The sequence below is a fragment of the Leucoraja erinacea genome, chromosome 27 (genome assembly GCF_028641065.1).
Source record: "Leucoraja erinacea ecotype New England chromosome 27, Leri_hhj_1, whole genome shotgun sequence".
NCBI lineage: Eukaryota > Metazoa > Chordata > Chondrichthyes > Rajiformes > Rajidae > Leucoraja > Leucoraja erinaceus.
The window spans coordinates 6,351,887-6,372,658 of NC_073403.1; the positions used below are offsets into that span (position 1 = coordinate 6,351,887).

The 20,772-nt window shown below is 42.8% G+C and overlaps 1 protein-coding gene across 1 annotated transcript in view; it reads left to right on the forward strand.

Annotated features, from left to right (window-relative positions):
• The window catches only part of aclya (ATP citrate lyase a), a 62,182-nt gene extending 42,773 nt beyond the window's left edge, over positions 1–19,409 (forward strand). The window contains 10 exon segments of the mRNA XM_055656912.1: positions 868–978; positions 2,156–2,283; positions 2,573–2,666; positions 3,478–3,632; positions 5,962–6,112; positions 8,990–9,133; positions 12,088–12,201; positions 14,174–14,256; positions 16,898–16,974; positions 17,846–19,409. Of these exon segments, the coding sequence (XP_055512887.1) occupies positions 868–978; positions 2,156–2,283; positions 2,573–2,666; positions 3,478–3,632; positions 5,962–6,112; positions 8,990–9,133; positions 12,088–12,201; positions 14,174–14,256; positions 16,898–16,974; positions 17,846–17,940 (1,152 nt within the window). The 3' untranslated portion in view covers positions 17,941–19,409.
• Positions 19,410–20,772: the final 1,363 nt, after the last annotated feature.

The following is a 20,772-nucleotide window of genomic DNA, read 5'->3' on the forward strand; positions in this document are numbered from 1 at the left end:
ATCAGCCTTACACAGTAAGGATTAAGATATTACTGGTTGCATCTTGGCATTGCACTGCTGGCAGAGGTGGGTGTTTGAGTTATAGGTTATATGCTGAGTATTAAGGGGAATGTTTTGCTCCTTCATAAGATCATAGGTGATAGGAGCAGAATTAGGCCATTCGGCCCATCAAGTCTATTCCGCCATTCAAACATGGCTGATCTATCTCTCCCTCCCAACCCCTTCTCCCCATAACCCCTGACACCTGTACACCTTAAGTGCAGTATAGCACAGTGGCACAACAGGTAGAGCTACTGTCTTAGCCGTGCCAGAGATCCTGACCTGGGAATGAAGAGGTCCAAAACCAAAGGGTTTAAGGAAGGACTAAGAGGTTCAGCTGGGATATAGAAACATAGAAAATAGGATCTGAGGAATATTTGTTTCACCCAGAGACAATCTGTTGGTGGAGGCAAAAAACAATTATTTCGACAAGCACCTGAATCACCAAGTCCACAGGCCAAGTTCTGGTAAATTGGATTGGTATTCGAAACATAGAAAATAGATGCAGGAGTAGGCCATTCGGCCCTTCGAGCCAGCACCACCATTCAATATGATCATGGCTGATCATCCAAAATCAGTACCCCGTTCCTGCTTTCTCCCCATATCCCTTGATTACGTTATATTCCGTTAAGTTATATTGATGGTATATAATGAGTTGAAGGGCGTGATATTGTGCCGTAGACTTTGGTTCTATCTTTGACCTGATTTCAGTAACCCGGTGTGCTCCTATAAATGTTAAAACCAAGATACTGGAATTCTACAGATATATATCATAGTTTGAAGATTGGGAAAAAAAACAAAAACATTCTAACCAAAATCTCTCTATAGATTGGTGGATGTGAAGAGTACAAGATCTGTACAGGAATTAAAGAAGGGCAGATTACAAAACCTGTTGTTGTTTGGTGCATTGGCACATGTGCTACGATGTTTTCCTCCGAGGTAAGTGTTATCACAGATCTTCTGATAACCTGCTGTAAAGGTGTTAAACGAGTTTAGGGATGAAGGCAGGGAAGTGTTTATTTACATACATCACCACACCTGTCCAATTTGCACCTCACTTGTAGGTAGGAACGGTTGCAGGCGGTTTGATTGGTGTGGAGTGAAATAATTGAAACAGAAATCGAGAAATACTCGGCCGAATTAGGCAGCTTCTGCTGAAAGATAAGCTGATTGCTAAACTTTAATCGGCAGCCCATGAGAATCAACTGAACCCCAAGTTCTGACGAGCAGTCTTTCACCCGCAACATAAACTCACTTTCTCTTCCCCCAGTTGAGCCGTCTTTAATTTAAGAAAGAGCTGAAAGTAGGATTTCAATAAATGGGAAAGTAGGGAGAAGAATTATTAGTAACATTAAATCTAAGGAAAAGTGTTCTAAATGTTGAAAGAAATTGCAGTGAGCATGTGGATTGGCAATGCTTCAGAAGTTTAGGATCACAAATGAATTAATTCTAAACAAAAGCTGTTTGGGATTGAAGTAAACGGACTGAGTTAGTTTCTTCTTGGTTTCTTGGTCCTCCAAAATATTCCAAATGGAATTGAAACTGGAGGTGGTGGAGGGAGGACTTAAGCCAGAAAGGGTTTTTGGGAAGAACGAGCTACCTTAAATTTAGTTGCGTCTGGTTGGGGAACTATGGTAGGGTGAAGACTATTCCATGCTTTAATTGTGCGGGGGAAGAATGAATTGCTGTACACATCTGTCTTGGTAGCTGGTATCTCAAATTGGATCGCATGCCCTCGTCTGCTCCTAATTGGTTTGGGTTTGGTGTAGGTTTTGTAATCTATGTCGAGCTGGCCATTTAACATTTTGTAAAAACAGGTCAAACGGTGAGCTTCACGTCTGTCTTGGAGAGGGTTCCACCCCAGTGAATTCAGAAGTTTGGTAACACAGTTAAGAGACAAACGGGCTGAATGGCCCTACTGCCACTTCCATTTCTTACAATAATCTCTTGTTGAGGTACATTTAGCTGGTAAAGAAGCTTGCTAAAGCACGTGGTGTAGTGTACCAAATAAATCCGATGAATGCTGTTGATGTTCTAGTCTGGGTTTATAATTTGTAGCAATTGGAGTAACTTCTTGCTACTTGTCCACGTACCAATCTTTCGTGCATCCACACAGGTACAATTTGGTCACGCTGGTGCCTGCGCTAATGAGAACTCTGAAACAGCAGTGGCAAAGAACCAGGCTCTGAGTGAGGTTGGCGCCATTGTACCAAATAACTTCGATGAACTGGGTGAGGTCATCAAGTAAGTGCTTTGATTTTGGGTGCTCTCGTCTAGAGGCAGCAACTCAAAGGGCAATAATGAGGGATATAACAGGCAGGTTTAGCATCGAGTCTATGCACTGGGACCGACAAACGAGGGTGAGACTCAGAGGCTGGAGTTACTGATACAGTAACTGGACCAGGATAGGACCAGTGGTATTCAAGGGAAAGGAGGGGATGGAATGATGTTGTTGAATCACACATTGTGGAGCTGTGGACTGAGTAGTAGTCAAGCATGCTGCTGTTTGAGGAATCTTTCTTTAATTTGACAGGGCTGTTTATGATGACCTTGTTGTTAAGGGTGTGATCGTACCTGCACAAGAGGTTCCTCCTCCTACTGTACCCATGGATTACTCCTGGGCAAGGGTAAGTGGTTCACACAGCCAGTGACTGTGTTGAGAATCTCCCTTCACTCAGTTATTTTCATTGATGATCTGAATTATGTATAATGGCTGCATGTTGTTTGTATTATTTTAATGCAATGATTATTCGATGGGGCAGAGCACCTGCCCCAACCTTTGCTAACAATGGGGAAACTCTCTGCGGGATGTGTGTTGCCACTTGCTGTTGATAAATGTCACAATATGTGCCTAATTCCAGATGGACTTGCTTCATCTTGGGCTACACTGTGATGGACTTTGGAAAGTCTACTCAAGCAAGTGATCTATTTAAAATGATTCATTCCAATGTCCCCCGAGGCCCATCTTGCAACAAGCATCATAGTCTCCCAGATAATTAAGTACAGCTTAGAGTCATAGAGTGATACAGTATAGAAACTGGCCCTTCAGCCCAACTCGCCCAAACTGGCCAACAATGTCCCCGCTACACTAGTCCCACTTGCCTGTGCTTGGTCCATAACCCTCCAAACCTGTCCTATCCATGTACCTGTCTAACTTTCTTAAACAATGGGATAGTCCCAGCCTCAACCACATCCTCTGGCAGCTTGTTCCATACACCCACCACACTTTGTGTGAAAAAGTTACCCCTCAGATTCCTATTAAATCTTTTCCCCTTCACCTTGAACCTATGTCCTCTGGTCCTCGATTCCCCTGCTCTGGGCAAGAAACTCTGTGCATCTACCCGATCTATTCCTCTCATGAGAGAGAGTTTAATTGCTATAACTGGTTTAGTAAATGAAACACATCTGGCCTTGTTGTAACTTTGAGTCTGTCTTCAGGAGTTGGGTTTGATTCGTAAACCAGCTTCCTTCATGACCAGCATTTGCGATGAGAGAGGCCAGGAACTGATCTATGCAGGAATGCCCATCACTGAAATCTTCAAGGAGGACATGGGCCTCGGAGGTGTCCTGGGTTTGCTCTGGTTCCAAAGAAGGTGAGCTGTACGACATGTGCCGCTTGTATCTGTGATCCTGTAACTCCCACGTGGTGGCCAGCCAATATGTTTGCTGGGGATGCTGATCAGACTGCTTTTATTGTCTATTCCTAATTATCCAAAGATGGTTGCAGAGAAGATTAAAAAACTAAAGACAGTTTAAGCTGAGTGAGGAGATGATTTTAATTGGTAACAATTAAGAAGCAGCTATGCATTTCTACACAGGAAAGGCCAGGCTACTTGGTGTCACTGATAAGATTGCTTATCGTTCTAAATAGTTGTTCTGTTTGTAACACTTCTATTGATATCTTTTTATCGAGTCCACACACAAGATTAGAAGCTGTCATCCAGAGCTGAACACACTTGTCGGCATCTGCACACAATGGTGTCTTGTGCTTCTTGTGCGTGGTGGTGGAAACAGGGCCGCGACGTGAACGCTCTTTCCTTCACCCCTTCTATTGAAATGAAGCAGTTAGTTTTTTTTAAAAGGCTAGGATTTGCTCAGAACCTCTGTCCCCAAGTGTTTTACATCACATTGGGTAGTTTTACGGTTTAGTTGTTGCTGTAGTGTTGATGAGGTAATCTGTGCTAGTGATGTGAGCAGGATAGGGATAACTCTGACCCTGTTCTGCAGCCTCTATGCAGCATCTCATTGAAACAAGTTATATAGGTGCTCTACTCAAACAGTGATGGGGTTTATAAACGTGTGTACATGTTATAATCTGCCATTGTTCTCTTGATTCTATCTCTTAAACTTGCCTCTTTGACCAAGATTTTGAGAACTACCAAAACCTCTAGCTACCAAATGTTGTTTGGCTGCAAGAAATCCTTTGGGAATTTTAAAGATGCTGTGTAAATACAAGTTATTGTAAATCCTATTTTTTTGTCGATTGGCATTTAGAGGTATTGTGGGAAGGAACTGTTAGCAGCTGGAGGGCAGAGGCCAAGCAGTAACCATCAAAGATCCTATAGCGAGCAAGATAGTCCACTCGACGAAAAAGACGTAGTACAGTCATGGGCAAATTCATGGGTAATTTAAGGCCCCATTTCCGTGACCGGCTTCCGTCTCCGCAGCAAAGATCCCATAGGATAATAGCGCGGAGACGGAAGCTGGTTACGGAAACGCCCTCGTAAAAATAAAAGTTATTTGGTGAAAATCTTCTCATTTTCAGAATTTTAATTTATTAACACAAACTGTTCCCCCGCAACGTCGATTACACTGTGAGTCGGGTCGGGTTACAGAAATGGATGAAAAAAAGCCCACGTTCCGTTGCGTACTACACGTCAGCCCATTGCATTTAGTAGGAGTGGTCTATCTTGCTATAGGATCTTTGGTAACCATGTAGAGTCTAGAACACTGCTTCATGAGCACTGACTGCGTAAAATTGGTAAATGTTTAATGCCACCCTTTGAACATGTAGCATATGTAACATTATAGCAGCTGTATTTTGCTGGACTAAAGAAATTGAGCTGTTTTAGTACAAATTAACAAAGCTATACTGGAACCCCAGCAATCTTCCATAAAATGACATGCAATTTATCCCTCATCTTCCAGCCTGAGGACAATTTTGTGTAGGATGGGGTTTGGTGGTTGTATGAAACGTGGGTATTGTACAGTTGCAAGGAGCAATAATCCACTGTACAGTTGAGATGGTTTGCTGAACATTTCAATATTAAACAGCTGCCTCAGTGTATGGAATCTTGTCCTTGGAGCAGTATGTTTTGGGAAAAACAGAACTCTCCCTGTGATAACACAGTAGCTGGTTTTAAAGGAGAACTAACAGCAAAGGACCAGATATTACTAGATTGCAAGATTTTGTGAGCAAATGGTTTAAGTTCAGAGACTATGAAAGGTGGTGGGGAGTGCAGCGGTTACTACTGCTGCCTTACAGCTTCACGGACCCGAAGTTGGATTCTGAACTCGTGCTAACCTCACGCTGAGTATTTGCAGGGTTTCTTGGGGAACTCCAAGCGGGTGCTTTAGTTTCATCTCATGACCCAAAGATGCAGAGATAGGTTAATTAGGCTCCTGTAGATTATCCTTTGGTATAGATTAATGGCACCAAGGGCAGTTGGTGGGCATGTGAGAGGGAAGAAATTATATGGGTTCGTGGGAAATAATCTGGGGGGGTGGAGTTGGAACTAATGGATTTGGAATTCTGGAAGCCAGCATCGATCTAATGGGTTAATGGACCACTTCTATGTTATAAATATAAGATGCATTTGTTTAAGATACATGAGATACTATTTATTTATTTATTCAATGTAATAGTTGATGTATTTTTGCCTCCTTGTATGTGTGTGGTTTTAATCTTGCCTTTGCTTCAAGGTTGCCTAAACCAGCCTGTCACTTCATTGAGATGTGCCTGATGGTGACTGCTGACCATGGACCTGCCGTCTCTGGAGCCCACAATGCTATAGTGTGTGCCCGAGCAGGGAAAGACCTGATCTCCAGCCTCACGTCTGGTCTCCTTACTATTGTGAGTCACTGCACATTTACAATCACATTGGTGCTAATCAGTAGGTTCTCAGCAAATGCAGAGATTTTAATCTGCGCGCCTCTGTTTTCTATTTTAAATTAGGTGGTACTGCACTAAGACAGGATTCAAATTAAAAAAAAAAATGATATACTAAGCTTGGTGTCAGCATGGATCTGAAGAGCTGCGTGAGAGATGATTCCAACTGCTCTTCATTAGATTCCCCGTAACTCTAAACCCATTTGCCCTCGGTGTGCAAGTATCTATCAGATTACCAATCAGCATCACTGCCTTCATGCTGCCAAAAGCTGTCTCCCCGGCTGACAGTTTTGCGATTTAAAATGAATATAAATTGGAAAATACTAACTAAAGAGGATTAGTTTTAGGATTAATCCTCTGAGAGGATTAGCAATGTTGCTCCAATGCTGTGTAATAGCTGTGTGTTGTTCCCCCTCACCTTGCCCAGAATGTGGAATGTGTTCACCTCCCTCCCTCATTTCCTTCCTCACAACCTTTCTGCACACCTTCTGGTGACCACAAGTGGGCAGTGCTGTAACTGTTGACAGTCCTGTTCTGGGACTGCAGTGAGTTGGAGATGTTATACTGCCGACCAGTGGGCATGTCATGCTTGAGTAATATCTCTCAGCGACCAAAATAGGCAGCCCTGGCATGTAAATGACAGGGCTGTGTCTGCAAACTCTGCTGTAGGGTGTCACTTCCTAAGGAATAAAGATCACTCGCAATTTGTCCTGACAAGCCACATAAAAGCTATGGCCAAGGGAGCACACCAATGCCTCTACTTCCTTAGATAGACACAAAACGCTGGAGTAACTCAGCGGGACATGCAGCATCTCTGGAGAGAAGGAATGGGTGACGTTTCGGGTCAAGACCCTGCGTAAAAGCTTCGGAGGTTGGGCACGTCCCCAGCAAACCTCACCAACTCCTACAGAGGTGCTGTAGAAAGCATCTTATCAGGATGCATCACGAACAGCTCCATCCAGGACAGCAAGAAATTGCAGAGTTGTGGATGTAGCCCAGACCACCTCTCAAACCAACCTCCCGTCATTTGACTCCATCTACACGCCACACTGCCTTAGTAAGGACCAGTGACACACACGGTCACTCCCTTCCCCCCTTCCCATCAGGCGAGAGGTACAGAACTTTGAAAACGCACACCTGCAGATTCAGGAACAGTTTCATCACAGCTCTTATCAGACAACTGAACAGTCCTCGTCAGCTGGAGTGTGGTCTTGACCTCCCATCTATGTCATTGGAGACTTTTGAGCTATCATTAATTGGACTTCAATGTTATATCTTGTGCCAAGTGTTGTACCCTTTATCCTATATCTATGGTTGTGGATGGCTTGATTATATTAACGTATAGTCATCTGGACTGGATAGCACGCAAGCGAAAGCTTTTAACTGTACCTCGGTACATGTGACAATGCTAAGGTAAACATTAACATGGAGTGTCGTGCTGATGCTACCAACATGGATTGTATTTCATTTGTTAACCAGAAATCTCTTGCAGGGAAGTGGAAGTCCTGTTTTGCACGGGTAGTATTTAATTTATTCTCTTCATTTCTCCAATAATAGCTGCACAGCTGGTAGAGCTGCTGCCTCACGTCACCAGAGGCCAGTGTTCGTTCTTGACCTTGGGTGCTATCTGTATAGAGTTTGCTCATTCCCCTTGTTGCTGTATGGGTTTCCTCTGGGTGCTCTGGTTTCCTCTCACATCCCTAAGACTTGTGGGTTAATTGAAAATTGCCCCATACCATGCAGGGAGTGGATGGGGAAAGCGGGATAACACGTGTGAACAGGTGATCCATGGTCAGCTTGGAGCCTATGAGCCAAAGGGCCTGTTTCCGTGCTGTATCTTTTCAATCAATCAAGAGGAAAGAGAATCCAAGGAATGATTTGCATTAACAGGGAGAGCGAAGAGAAATTGTGACTTTTTGTAAAGGATACAGTTACTCACGAGAGAGCCATTAAACCCGAGGCTTAAGTCACTAGCCATCCATCCTTGAATTGAGAGCCACGTGCAGAGTGCAGCATTCAGGCCTGCCGAGTACTGTATCTATCCCTGCTCACACCTGGACTAACTGGAAAGCGGTTGTTTAAGAAGGAACTGCAGATGCTGTAAAGTCGAAGGTACACAAAAATGCTGAAGAAATTCAGCGGGTGCAGCAGCATCTATGGAGCTGAAACCCAAAGGAAATAGGCAACGTTTCGGGTCGAAACCCAAAGGGTTTCGGGCCGAAACGTTGCCTATTTCCTTCGCCCCATAGATGCTGCTGCACCCGCTGAGTTTCTCCAGCATTTTTGCGTAACTGGAAAGCAGGTTGTGTCTTTGGTTCCCTTTGCTCACTCTGAGCCCAACCACACACTGGGTCAATGGAGTTGCTCCTTCATTTTCGTTTGGAACATTGCCATTAGGAAGCTGAACTAAAAATGGAAATACAGCAGATCCTCAAGAGGTTGGCAGCATCTCCAGCAAACAAGGCAAAGCTAACATTCTTCACCCTTGAAGAAGGCTCTCGACCCAAATGTCAGCTATTCCTTTTCTTCGGCGATGCTTCGCCTAACCTGCTGAATTGCTCCAGCTTTTTGTGTCTGACCTTCTTAACCCTGCCTTGGAATTGATGAAAGACTTTTTGACTGTTCTGATTCAAGATTACTGAACTGAAAGTTACCTTTCGCTTCTCTCCACACATGCTCATTGATTAAAATCATTCTGTTTTGCTTCCTAGTGGACAATGTGCTTTGTGTTTTTGCTGTGTGTGTGTGTGGATATTTCGGTAGTTTTTGCCCGCAGATCACGATGATTAGTGGGTGAATTGCTGATTAGATGTCTGTGACCTGAGCTGACTATCCCTGCAGGGTGACCGGTTTGGAGGAGCGCTGGATGCAGCCGCCAAGCAGTTCAGCAAAGCCTTCGACAGCAGTCTCATCGCGATGGACTTTGTCAATAAGATGAAAAAAGAAGGAAAGCTGATCATGGGGATTGGGCACCGGGTGAAGTCGGTGAGTTTTCTGAGAGACTTGTCGCTGTGGTTCAGACCCTATCACTGCTTGTTGCTACCAAGTCCTTAATTTGTATACAAATACTATCATAACTTTCAGAACCTCAAGTCCAAACTAAGCACATTTTGGAAAACATTGTGTAGAGAAAGATTTGTGTTGATCAATAAAATTGCTCTCAGCCTTCCACTTATTTTCAATATAGCTCTTGAATATAGCTCATACAAATGGTGGGTCTGCCTTTATGTATTCATGTTTTATTATTATTATTAATGTTTAGTGTTTTCTGAGTCATTCGTAACTGTCACTGTATGCCATGTTGTTACTTGTGGGCGGAGCACCAAGGCAAATCCCTTGTATGTGAATACTTGGCCAATAAACTTACTTATTTATGTGCAGGGGGTGCCTCGCTTTAATCTGAACAAGCAGTTTTAGGAAGATCGGGACTCCGATGAGACTTCAGTTCACAGCCTTCTGGCTCTGACAAGAGTATCACCCAGTGAGGCTCAGTTGGCACAAACTATCTGGGGAGCAACCACTGCTGAGTGACAAATTAACGAGTTAGGAATGCTGTGATTGACCTTTCCGCCGTGGAATTATGATGGGAAAATCCTGTGCGGCTGGTTGGGTGTCCAGGAATATCTCATTACAATCACCAGAATGTGCAAGTGACTAGCATGAGTAGTTAATAGAATTGGCATAGTTGTGATGGAATAGGAGAAGGTCACTGTGTTGGTGTGTTGAGTGCTGCTTGAAAAAAAAACTCATGCTCAAAGTTTAGCCAAGCATTAGATTCAGAAGAAATAAAATCTATCACCCGAACTAAGGTTTTTCTAGATAACCGTCTCGGTTTTTTTTGAGCTCCAGAGATGCCTACTTGAATGTGGGAAACAAACAAATGTGACATTTGCATCGCCCAAACGGTTCTCGTGCAGTAGCTTTCAACACTGGATGGTTTTAAAAAAAAAAAAGCAATTGAAAGATGGGAAGCAAAGAGTAGGAATTAACGGGTCCTTTTCAGCATGGTAGGCAGTGACTAGTGGGGTGCCACAAGGCTCGGTGCTGGGACCCCAGTTATTTACAATTATATATTAACGATTTAGACAAGGGAACTAAATGTAACATCTCCAAGTTTGTGGATGACACAAAACTGAGTGGCAGTGTGAGCTGCGAGGAGGACGCTATGAGGCTGCAGGGTGACTTGGGTAGGTTGGGCGAGTGGGCAGATGCATGCAGATGTAGTATGATATGGGGAAAATGCGAGATTATCCACTTTGGTGGCAAGAACAGGAAGGCAGATTATTATCTGAATGGTGTCAGATTAGGAAAAGGGGAGATGCAAAGAGGTGTGCTTATACATCATTCACTGAAAGTAAGCATGCAAGTGCAACAGGCAGTGAAGAAAGCTAATGTTGGCCTTCATTGCGAGAGGATTTGAATGTAGGAGCAAGGAGGTCCTTCTGCAGTTGTACAGGGCCCTGGTGAGACCACACCTGGAGTATTGTGTAAAATTTTGTTCTCCTAATTTGAGGACATTATTGCTATTGAGATTGCATAGGTTCATAAGGTTAATTCACGGGATGGCGGGACTGATATATGATGAAAGAATGGAGTGACTGGGCTTGTATTCACTGGAATTTAGAAAGAAGAGAGGGGATCTTATAGCAGAAACATAAAATTATTAAAGGATTGGACAGACTAGATGCAGGAAAAATGTTCCCGATGTTGGAGGAGTCCAGAACCAGGGATCACAGTTTAAGAATAAGGGGTCGACCATTTAGGACTGAGATGAGGAAAAACATGTTTACCCAGAGCGTTGTGAATCTGTGGAATTCTCTGCCACAGAAGGCAGTGGAGGCCAATTCATTGGATGTATTCAAGAGAGAGAGGTAGATTTAGCTCTTGGGGTTAAAGTAATCAAGGGATATAGGGGAAAAAGCAGGAACGGGGTACTGATTTTAGATGATCTCAGGATCATATTGAATGGTGGTGCTGACTCGAAGAAGCTGAATGGCCTACTCTTGCACCTATTTTTCCATGTTTCTATTACTGAAAATTAACATGCAGGTGGAGCAGGCAACAAGAAAGACAAAAGTATATAGATACAAAGAGGTGGAGTAACTCAGCAGGACAGGCAGCATGTCTGGAGAGAAGGTATGGGAGACATTTCGGGTCGAGACCCTTCTTCAGACGGGTCAACCTGAAACGTCACCCATTCCTTCTCTCCAGACATGCTGCCTGTCCTGCTGAGTTATTCCAGCATTTTGTGACTATCTCCAGTTTAAAGCAGCATCTGCAGTTCCTTCCTGCACACTCCTAGACAGAAGTATATGTTCTTTATTGCAAGAAGATTTGAGTGCAATAGATATGCCCTAATTACGTGGGGTCCTGATATGATGGTGTCTGGAATAACCTGTGGAGATCTTGTTTATGGCAAGATGGTCTTGCACTAGAAAGGAGTACAGCAAAGTCCTTCCACGTTGAGTTCTGGAATGGCATGGTTGCCTGAATGCGACCAAATAATTTGGACAGGATCTACATTCCTGACTAGAGGGGATGATTTATCATAAACATTCCGAATTCTTTCAAGACTTGACTGGATTGCTGCACGGTTAATGTTCCCCTTGGTTATGTGCTATGGACCCAGATTTCAGTGCAAAATAAGTGGTTTGCCAATCAGGACTGAGGTGAAAACGAAGGCAGGGGATCTTTGGAATTCTGTGGTCAAGGCAGATATGGAGGTTCTGTAATTTAAAAGAAAGAGTTCTAGTCAAATATCTAATTTAAAGTAATCCAGGGATATGTGGTTTGCACAGGAAACTAATACAGAGACAAGAATCAATCATATTATAGACCAAAGCTGATTGGTCCATTGCGTCTTATTTATTCTGTTAAGTTTATATATTTATATTGTTGTGGGCTGTGGTATTTGATTAATTAAACTCTCCTTGTCACAGATTAATAATCCAGACATGAGAGTGGAAATACTGAAGGATTTTGTGAAGCAGAATTTCCCAGCTACTCCTCTCCTCGACTACGCACTGGAAGTGGAGAAGATTACTACCTCCAAGGTATGGAACTATATGTGTAGTTTAGAGATACCGTGCGGAAACAGGACCTTCGTCCCACTGACCAGCGATCCCCGCACACTAACGCTATCTTATACACACCAAGGACAATATTACACTTGTACCAAGCCAATTAACCTACAAACCTGTACATCTTTGGAGTGTGGGAGGAAGCTGAAGATCTCGGAGAAAACCCATGCAGGTCACGGGAAGAACGTACAAACTCTGTACAGATAACACCCATAATCAGGATTGAACCCGAGTCTCTGGTGCTGGAAGGCAGTAGCTCTACCGCTGCACTTCTGCGCAGTCCAAAGAAACTGGGCAAGTAACAACTGGGACCCAAAAGTGGGGGAAAAATAGATCCTTGGCAGTTGGCAAGTTGTGATTAGTGCTTAGACTGTTAGCAACTATTTGGTCAACGGGACCAAATGTCATTTTGACAAATTTGTTGTTGATTTCAGAAAAACTGTGGGGTGAGGGAGAGGAATGTGATAAAGTTTTAAAGGGATAAAGGGGAGCATAGCGAGTGGGTAAGAGCATGCTAAATATAATACAGGGTGGAACATATGATGTTATCCACTTTAGGTGCACAAGTCCTAAAAACAATTTGAGTCGCCGTGTTCGCTCGTGAAAGAGATGGATAGATTTCTGATTCAAGGGACAGGGGACTCGTACAAGAAAACGGCAGAGGTAGAGAAGTCATGATCCTCATGAAGCATGTTCAAACCACCAAATGCCCAACTCCTTCTCATATTTCACATATTCCTTTGTTTAATTTCTTCTATTGATGATTTAGTGTTACGTTAAATGGATTACAAATTTAAAACTCAATACTATAAACTCAATCAATTTGCATTTAGAAAAGTGAAATGTGAGCTCCAGTTTTGAAACATGCCATTCATTTAAACTTCTCCAGAACAGTTTTCCTTCCAGTGATTATTCCGTTTCCTCTTGCAGAATTAATTTTAACTCTGGTTTAGAAGTTCATTTTGCATTCATTCTGTGGTTTTGAGTTGCATACGTTGATATATTGCAGAAACTGCTGCAATCCCAAATGGGATTGTGTAAACAGGGCTCTAGAGGTAGTTAAATGTAAAATCTTGGCATGCTTTCACTGAAATAGAAAATGTGTTAAAAACAGCAGGCTTGACGTGTATTCTCCAGAGTTTAAAAGAATGTGAGGTGGTTTTGTTGAATGTTGCACAAGGCAGACAAGTTCCAGGGAGGATGAGCAGGGCAACACAGTTCAGAATAAGGGGTAGGATATTTAAGAGTGAGCTGAGGAGGAATTTCTTCGCACAGTGGTTGGCTAGTTCTCTACTGTGGTAGGCTGTGGAGGCTGAGTCATTAAGTTCACTCATAAAAGAGTTCGGCAGATTTTGGAATCAAGGGATGGGGGGGGGGGGGGGGGGGGGTTCGTGCCAGAGAATGGCAGAGGTGGAATAGTCAAGGATCCTCATTTAGGATTGTTCTCGTTTGAAGATTTTCATTTAGAGCGCAGAAAAGTACAGCACAGGAACAGGCCCTTCAGCCCACAATGCCTGTGAATATGGTGCCAAAATAAACTAATCTCGTCTGCCTGCATATGATTCATTCCCTGCATATCTGCATGCTTTACTTTAGTGGAGTCAGGATAAAAAATGATTACAAGCTAATCCAGTGTATTTAGAATTATGAATTTAAGTTGAATCCTCTCTTGGTAAGATGTTAGAGCGTTGCGATTCTCTACGTGCTCGTCCCACAAGAGGTTCTGCTTTCATTCTTACTATCCCTCCTCTCTTTTAAACCTTTATTTTACTAAACGTTGTAGACATTATCCTTTGTCTGTACACTGTAAATGGCTTCATGTTATAGTCTATGACTGAATAGGCACAGACTATCCAGTCTGTTGGCACACTGCAAAAATCTGTTCACCGTACCTTGGCACATGTGGCAATAATAAATTAAACTGATGATACTTTTTTTGTTTCAGAAACCAAATCTTATCCTGAACGTTGATGGTTTTATTGGTGTTGCTATGGTGGATTTATTAAGGAACTGTGGTGCATTTACCAGGTGGGTCTTATGTAATTTTGTAAAGTACAAGTTTAGATATGGGTTGACACTGGGTAAAAAAAGGCTTGCATTTTTATACCACTTCTCTCCATTATGTCATAGGCATTGCAGCCAAAAGTGCTGGAGAAACTCAGCGGGTGCAGCAGCATCTATGGAGCGAAGGAAATGGGCAACGTTTCGGGCCGAAAGGTTGCCTATTTCCTTCGCTCCATAGATGCTGCTGCACCCGCTGAGTTTCTCCAGCACTTTATTAACTAAAGCAATTTGGATTCTTCCTCTGCTATCAAACTAGAATGTCAATTGTCCATTGGCGCTCCACCCCCAATAACTAAGTGCCTTATTGAGAGGCCGTATATCATGGGACTATTATGCCTATTGATTTACATTGTGGCACTTCCTCTGTGCTAAGTGTTGGCTTGGAACTGTGCTTGGGTTTTTATTCCATTTTGTAACCCTGTTTAATTTGGGCTGGAAAGTCAAGAACACCGTTTTCTGATGGGTATAAGTTTAGACAGAAATTAACATGGGTGGCACGGTGACGCAGGCCCGGGATCGATCCTGACTAAGGGATTTTGTACGTTCTCCCCATGACCTGCATGGGCTTTCTCCAAGATCATCAGTTTCCTCCCACATTCCAAAGATGTACAGGTTTGTAGGTTAATTGGTTTGTTATAAATGTAAATTGCCCCGTGTGTGTGTGTGTGTAATACTAATGCGTGGGGGTGTGATGAGAAAAACATTTTTCACACAGAGAGTGGTGAATCTCTGGAACTCTCTGCCATAGAAGGTAGTTGAGGCCAGTTCATTGGCTATATTTAAGAGGGAGTTAGATGTGGCCCTTGTGGCTAAAGGGATCAGGGGGTATAGAGAGAAGGCAGGTACAGGATACTGAGTTGGATGATCAGCCATGATCATATTAAATGGCAGTGCAGGCTCGAAGGGCCAAATGGCCTACATCTGCACCTATTTTCTATGTTTCTATGATCGTTGGTTGGCATGGACTAGATGGGCTGAAGGGCCTGCTTCTGCGCTGTATCTCTAAACTAAACTAAACTAAAACGGCAGGAGTCTTTTTCTGACTGAAGAATCTAGACCGGAAGGTGGTGTTTCAGGATAAGTGGCTAGCCTAGTTCGGACTGAGGTGAGAATACATTTCTTCTTGGGTCTTTTAAATGTTTGGAATTCTCTACCGCACATAGGTTGTGGGTGCTCAGTTGTTATGTATTTGAGAGTGATTGATTGAGATAGAGGTGGTGGGAAAGCTAGCGGCATCACATTAGCATGGTTTTAGCAGGTTTGAGGGACTGTGTGACCATTGCTGCTGCTTCTGGTGGTGAAGCTATTGTGTTCCGGGCTGACGTTGCTCGATTCTGGGCTGTTAATGAGATTAAAGGTCATTTTATTGTACTCTTGTAAATTGGTTTGTGATTTGTAAATTGCACAAAGATATCTTACCCCATATGTCAAGCTGCTGAAAGCATCCATCCTATAGTTGTTTTGGTGAAGTGCAATGTATGTACTGGGATTCATTCAGAGAATATATAGGACAGGCGATGGGTTAGTTTGGGGAGAAGGAAATACAGAGTTGGGGTCACAGTCAATCAGCCATGATCTTATTCATTGGAGAACAGACTTGGGAGACCAAATGGCCAAATCCTGCTCATTTTAATGCATCCTCCATTTCCATTTCATGGCCTCATTCCTTAAGTGTGAAATTTGAAGTAAATGGAGCTGCACTTTGTGATTTTATTTTTCCACTGCTTGGATCAGTCGTTTCCAATATCTACAAAACCAAATGGTTGTGGATTGATGTTGTTCACTATGAAATTTGATGCATTAATGTGCTGAAATCTGATGCAGTACTGATGTAGATGGTAAAGTGCTGCAGGTGAGCTCCTTCGGGGCTGGGGGCACAAAAGATTCCTTTGGCAAACACATCCTGTATTCAATTTAGAAACATAGAAAAATAGGTGCAGGAGAAGGCCATTCAGCCCTTTGATCCAGCACCGCCATTCAATATGATCATGGTAGATCATCTAAAATCAGTATCCCGTTCCTGCTTTTCCCTCATATCCCTTGAATTTGAGTTCAATTTGTATCTTTGAACAATGTTGCTCATTCAACCAATGTTCCCAAGGCCTTACCCATATGTGACATGTGGGATGCTGCTGGTAGACTGGTTGACAAGAATATCATACAAAAGCAGTCCCCCCCACCATCCAAACCATGTCAGTTGTGACCAGCAGTGAACAGTGATCTTCATAGAGACTAACTGAATACACACAAGCTTCAGCATCCGGAGACTTAAGAAAAGCTCTCTTGAATACAGTTTTAGTGCCTGGAATTAGTGTCATTTTAAAATTGTTCATGGGACTTCAGTACCAGGAAGCAGGCTAGCTTTATTATCAACAGTAAGGTGAAAGGGGTTTTGATTGAGATATTTATCGGACCATTGATGCAAAATGAAGTTTTTGCCTCAAATAATGATACTTCAATTATGACATCCCTTAAAGGGTTTCTGCTTCTCTCTCCATAACCTCATCCAACCCTGTACCCCTCCCTACCCCTGCCCTCCTCTGGCCCCTGCACCCCATTGAGATATTTGGCTTTTACCAAGTGCTAAACTGACTGTTCTTTGCAGGGAAGAAGCAGATGAGTATGTGGAGATCGGTGCTCTGAATGGAATCTTTGTTCTAGGACGTAGTATGGGCTTTATTGGTAAGTTAATTTGAATGGCTAAAGTGACTGCAGTGAACCGTGCAGAAACTTTTTTTATATCTGTTCACTTGTAAATCTTATCTTTTCGACAACACCTATGCTCTTCCTATTTAAGACAATTATTCAGATTTTGTTTTCCTTTATCCACCTGTTACTATTGTAACTACTCATTTAGCCCACAAGCATCATATTTCAACTATTATTTTCTCCCTTTCACCGCTTGCCTGTTGTCCCCATGTCTGCATGTTCTCCCCTAACCATGTAGGTTTTTGCGACGTACCACAGCCTCTTCCCACATCCCAAAGATGTGCTGGTGGGTTAATTGGCGACTAAATTACTCCTGAGTGAGAAACAAATGGCGCAAGAATCAGAGGAAAATTGATGGGCACATGAGAGAGGACGAGTTGCCTGGTGGTTTGGGGAAATAACCAAGGGGTGCAAGGGGCGAAACCTGCTGCCATAGTAGGTGTAGCACAGAACTGCAGATGCTGGGTTATACCAAATATAGACACAAAATGCTAGAGTAACTCAGTGGGTCAGACAGCGAAAAAAGGGATCTGTGACGTTTTGGGTCAGAACCCAAAGGAGGGTCCTTTGAAGAAGGGTGAAGAAGGGTTCTGACATGAAACGACATGTATTCCTTTTATCCAGAGATACTGCCTGACCCACTGAGTTACTCCAGTATTTTGGGTCTATCTTTGCCATAGTTAGTGGTTTGGGGCTCATGGCATTCATGCAATTGAAGACATAGATAAAAGGAGATGTCAACAGGTTGAGGGTTGGGTTGCTCAGAATGCCTGCCTCTTTGAACATTCATCACAGCCTCCTGCCCTCTCGCAATCCTTTCAGTTACTGACTTTCATTTTTGCAGGACACTATCTGGATCAGAAGCGTTTGAAGCAAGGACTCTACCGACACCCATGGGATGATATCTCGTATGTTTTACCGGAGCACATGACCATGTGAACATTGGGATATCCAGGAAGGGGTCTTGATGCATAAACATCACCCCAGTCCCACTCAGACCGCCCCCAAAAAGTGTATTTTACATTGCTTTTCTTTGCACTGATATTCTTAGTTGGGGAGGGGAATAGGAGAGGAGCAGAAAGGAGGGGAAGGGGGTCTTTTGCATCTCGATAAATTGTACAAAAGGTACGCTTCACAAACGGTTGGTGCAGCTCTTTTTAAAAACTGTGTACACATGCTGCTGTTGCATCCATTAAGAAACAAGTGGACCTGGTGTCAGACTGGGTGTGAGTGTATGCGAAGTGCACAACATTTGGGAATCTAATGTAGTGTATAAACTAAGCAAAGAATCAGTGTCGCCAAGAGTCCTCATCTACAATGCCATTGTATACCACAGCAGAACCCAAATAGAATTGTTCTTTAACTTATTTTCATGAAAGTATCCTGAAGGATTTGTCATATTGATATCAATATTTAACGGTACTAGGCCGAACCTCTTCGGACCAAATGGGATGGTTTTCACAGGCTATTAACTGGGGATGAACAGGGTGTGGATTGCCCAACTGAGCTAACTGTACAAGTTGCCAGAAGTAGGAGTGACCAAACTGTAACTTGAGCCATATGTAACTTGCATACCCTGGACATCTACTGTAACTGGGAGTGTAATTGGGCATTGGTACCTTTTTGTGTATTTTATTTGCTAACCCATAGATTAAGAGGGCATTCCTTGATGTTACTTCACCTTGGCTAAATTGCTTCATGAGATGTTGGTGTCAGCAACTTCATGTTTACATGTTACTAGAATTTAAATTGAATAACCTACACACGTTGGTTGCTCGTAACCAATGAATATTTGACATGTTTACAGGATAATCCCTTTTGTTGTTTTGATGCTGGTGTGAAAACATTTAATTTTTGTGCAACTCCAATGTCTCCATTGAAGTAGTGGACAGTGCAATGTTGTGCGTGTTTGTCTGCTGATAATGCTGCCCGTGGTTTTGCATGTAGCTCGAGTGGCCACCAAAGACCAGTTGTAGTGCTCGCTGGGCCAATGTAATGAGTTCAGCCAGAGTGACGACCACTTCTCTCTGGGGTCTGCTGTACAACTTCAATGTCATTTCATCCGAAAACTTTGCTGCACGTAAAATTCCACATACTGTAGTAACTGTGCTAATGTGAGATCATTTAAGGAACCAGATGTATTGAACCTGTCTGCTCTGTGATTTATGAATTGCCAGACTTGTAATTTTAAAATTGGGAGATTGGGAATGAAATGATTCCTGTTAAAGAACAGCAGGGAAGGAATGGTCCTTAATCAATTAAAGGTGTCTGTCTTCAAAGGTAAACCTATACTGTTGTCAAGCACTGTCTGACTGTTTTCTGCAACCCCAAGGATACCATGCCTCAACATATAACCCCAAAGTGTATCTGTATCTTAGTATAAATTAAACTGTGTAACTTATTGGGTTTTCCCTTGTGTGTGCGTGTGGTTTATTTATCTGGCTTTGCCAGTCTTGGGCTATTGGACTGTTGCTTCAAATACATTGTTCATCATCTCAACCATATGGATGGCCTTTAGAAATTTGTCATGTTAAAAATATCTGCATGTGAACTTGTTAATATAAGTGTCATAATTAAACATTATCAGAGTCCAAGTGCTCAAGAGCTGAGGTTAATTGTTCCTTGAATACTACGTGGAAACCTTTTTGAAAATTGTCAATCTTGGTCCCTGACTCCTTATACTACAGCAATAGTAACCTATTGGCCTAATTTTGAAAATAATTGACTTTGATCATTTGATTTATTGAAAGGTACAGTATAAAAACGGGCCCATTGGCCCACGGAGTCAACACTGACTAACCGCCCATTCATATTAACACTGTCATCCCAGTTTCTCATCCATTTCTTGCACACCAGGCAATTCACAAAGGCAATAAACTTACCAAGCTGCATGTCTTCGGTTTAACAAATCTTCGGTTTAAACCAGCATCTGCAGTTCCTTCTTACACATGCATGTCTTCATGATGCAAGAGGAAACTGAAGCACCAAGAGAGAAGGTGCAAACTGTGCACGGAGCACCCAAGGTCAGGATCAAATCAAGATATCTGGCACTGTGAGGCAGCAGCTCTACCAGCTGACCTACTGTGCAGTTATTGAAAACATAATTTTTATCTCGGGTGTCATTGGTGATTTGGGTGATTTGTTAGAAGATTACAGAATTAATGATATCATGCCTGAAAAGATTGAGACTTTTTCCCCACCCTGGTTGAAAAGATCAAATACAAGGCATGTTTATGTTGTGAGGGTAAGGCATAAAGGACATGTGCGGGACATGTTTTTTATACCATGAGTGGTTGGTGCCTGCAATGAGCTGCATGGGGAGGTGGTATAAACAGATATGATATTAACATTCAGTGGGCGTTTAGCCATGCATGTGAACAAGCACGGAATGACGAGATTATCGAGCATGTGCAGGCAGATTAGATTGGCATTATGGTTCGCACAGATAGTGGACTGAGTTGGTATGTTACATTGTTCTATGTCAGCGGGGCAGGCAGCATCTCTGGAGAGAAGGAATAGGTGACGTTTCCTTTCGGGTTGAGACCCTTCTTCAGATTCAGACTTGCTCCCTGCCCCTCTGAGTTACTCCAACATTTTGTGTCTATCTTAGTTCTAATTTATTTTCATTATTCTCATGTTCCTCCTTGGCCTCCTTTCTTACCCACTTATCTAATATTTACCTTGAACATATTAAAGGAATTTCCCAGCTATAGTTTGATGTATACACGATACAGTGAGTTGTAATATCAAAAATGCAACAGGCACTTTGCA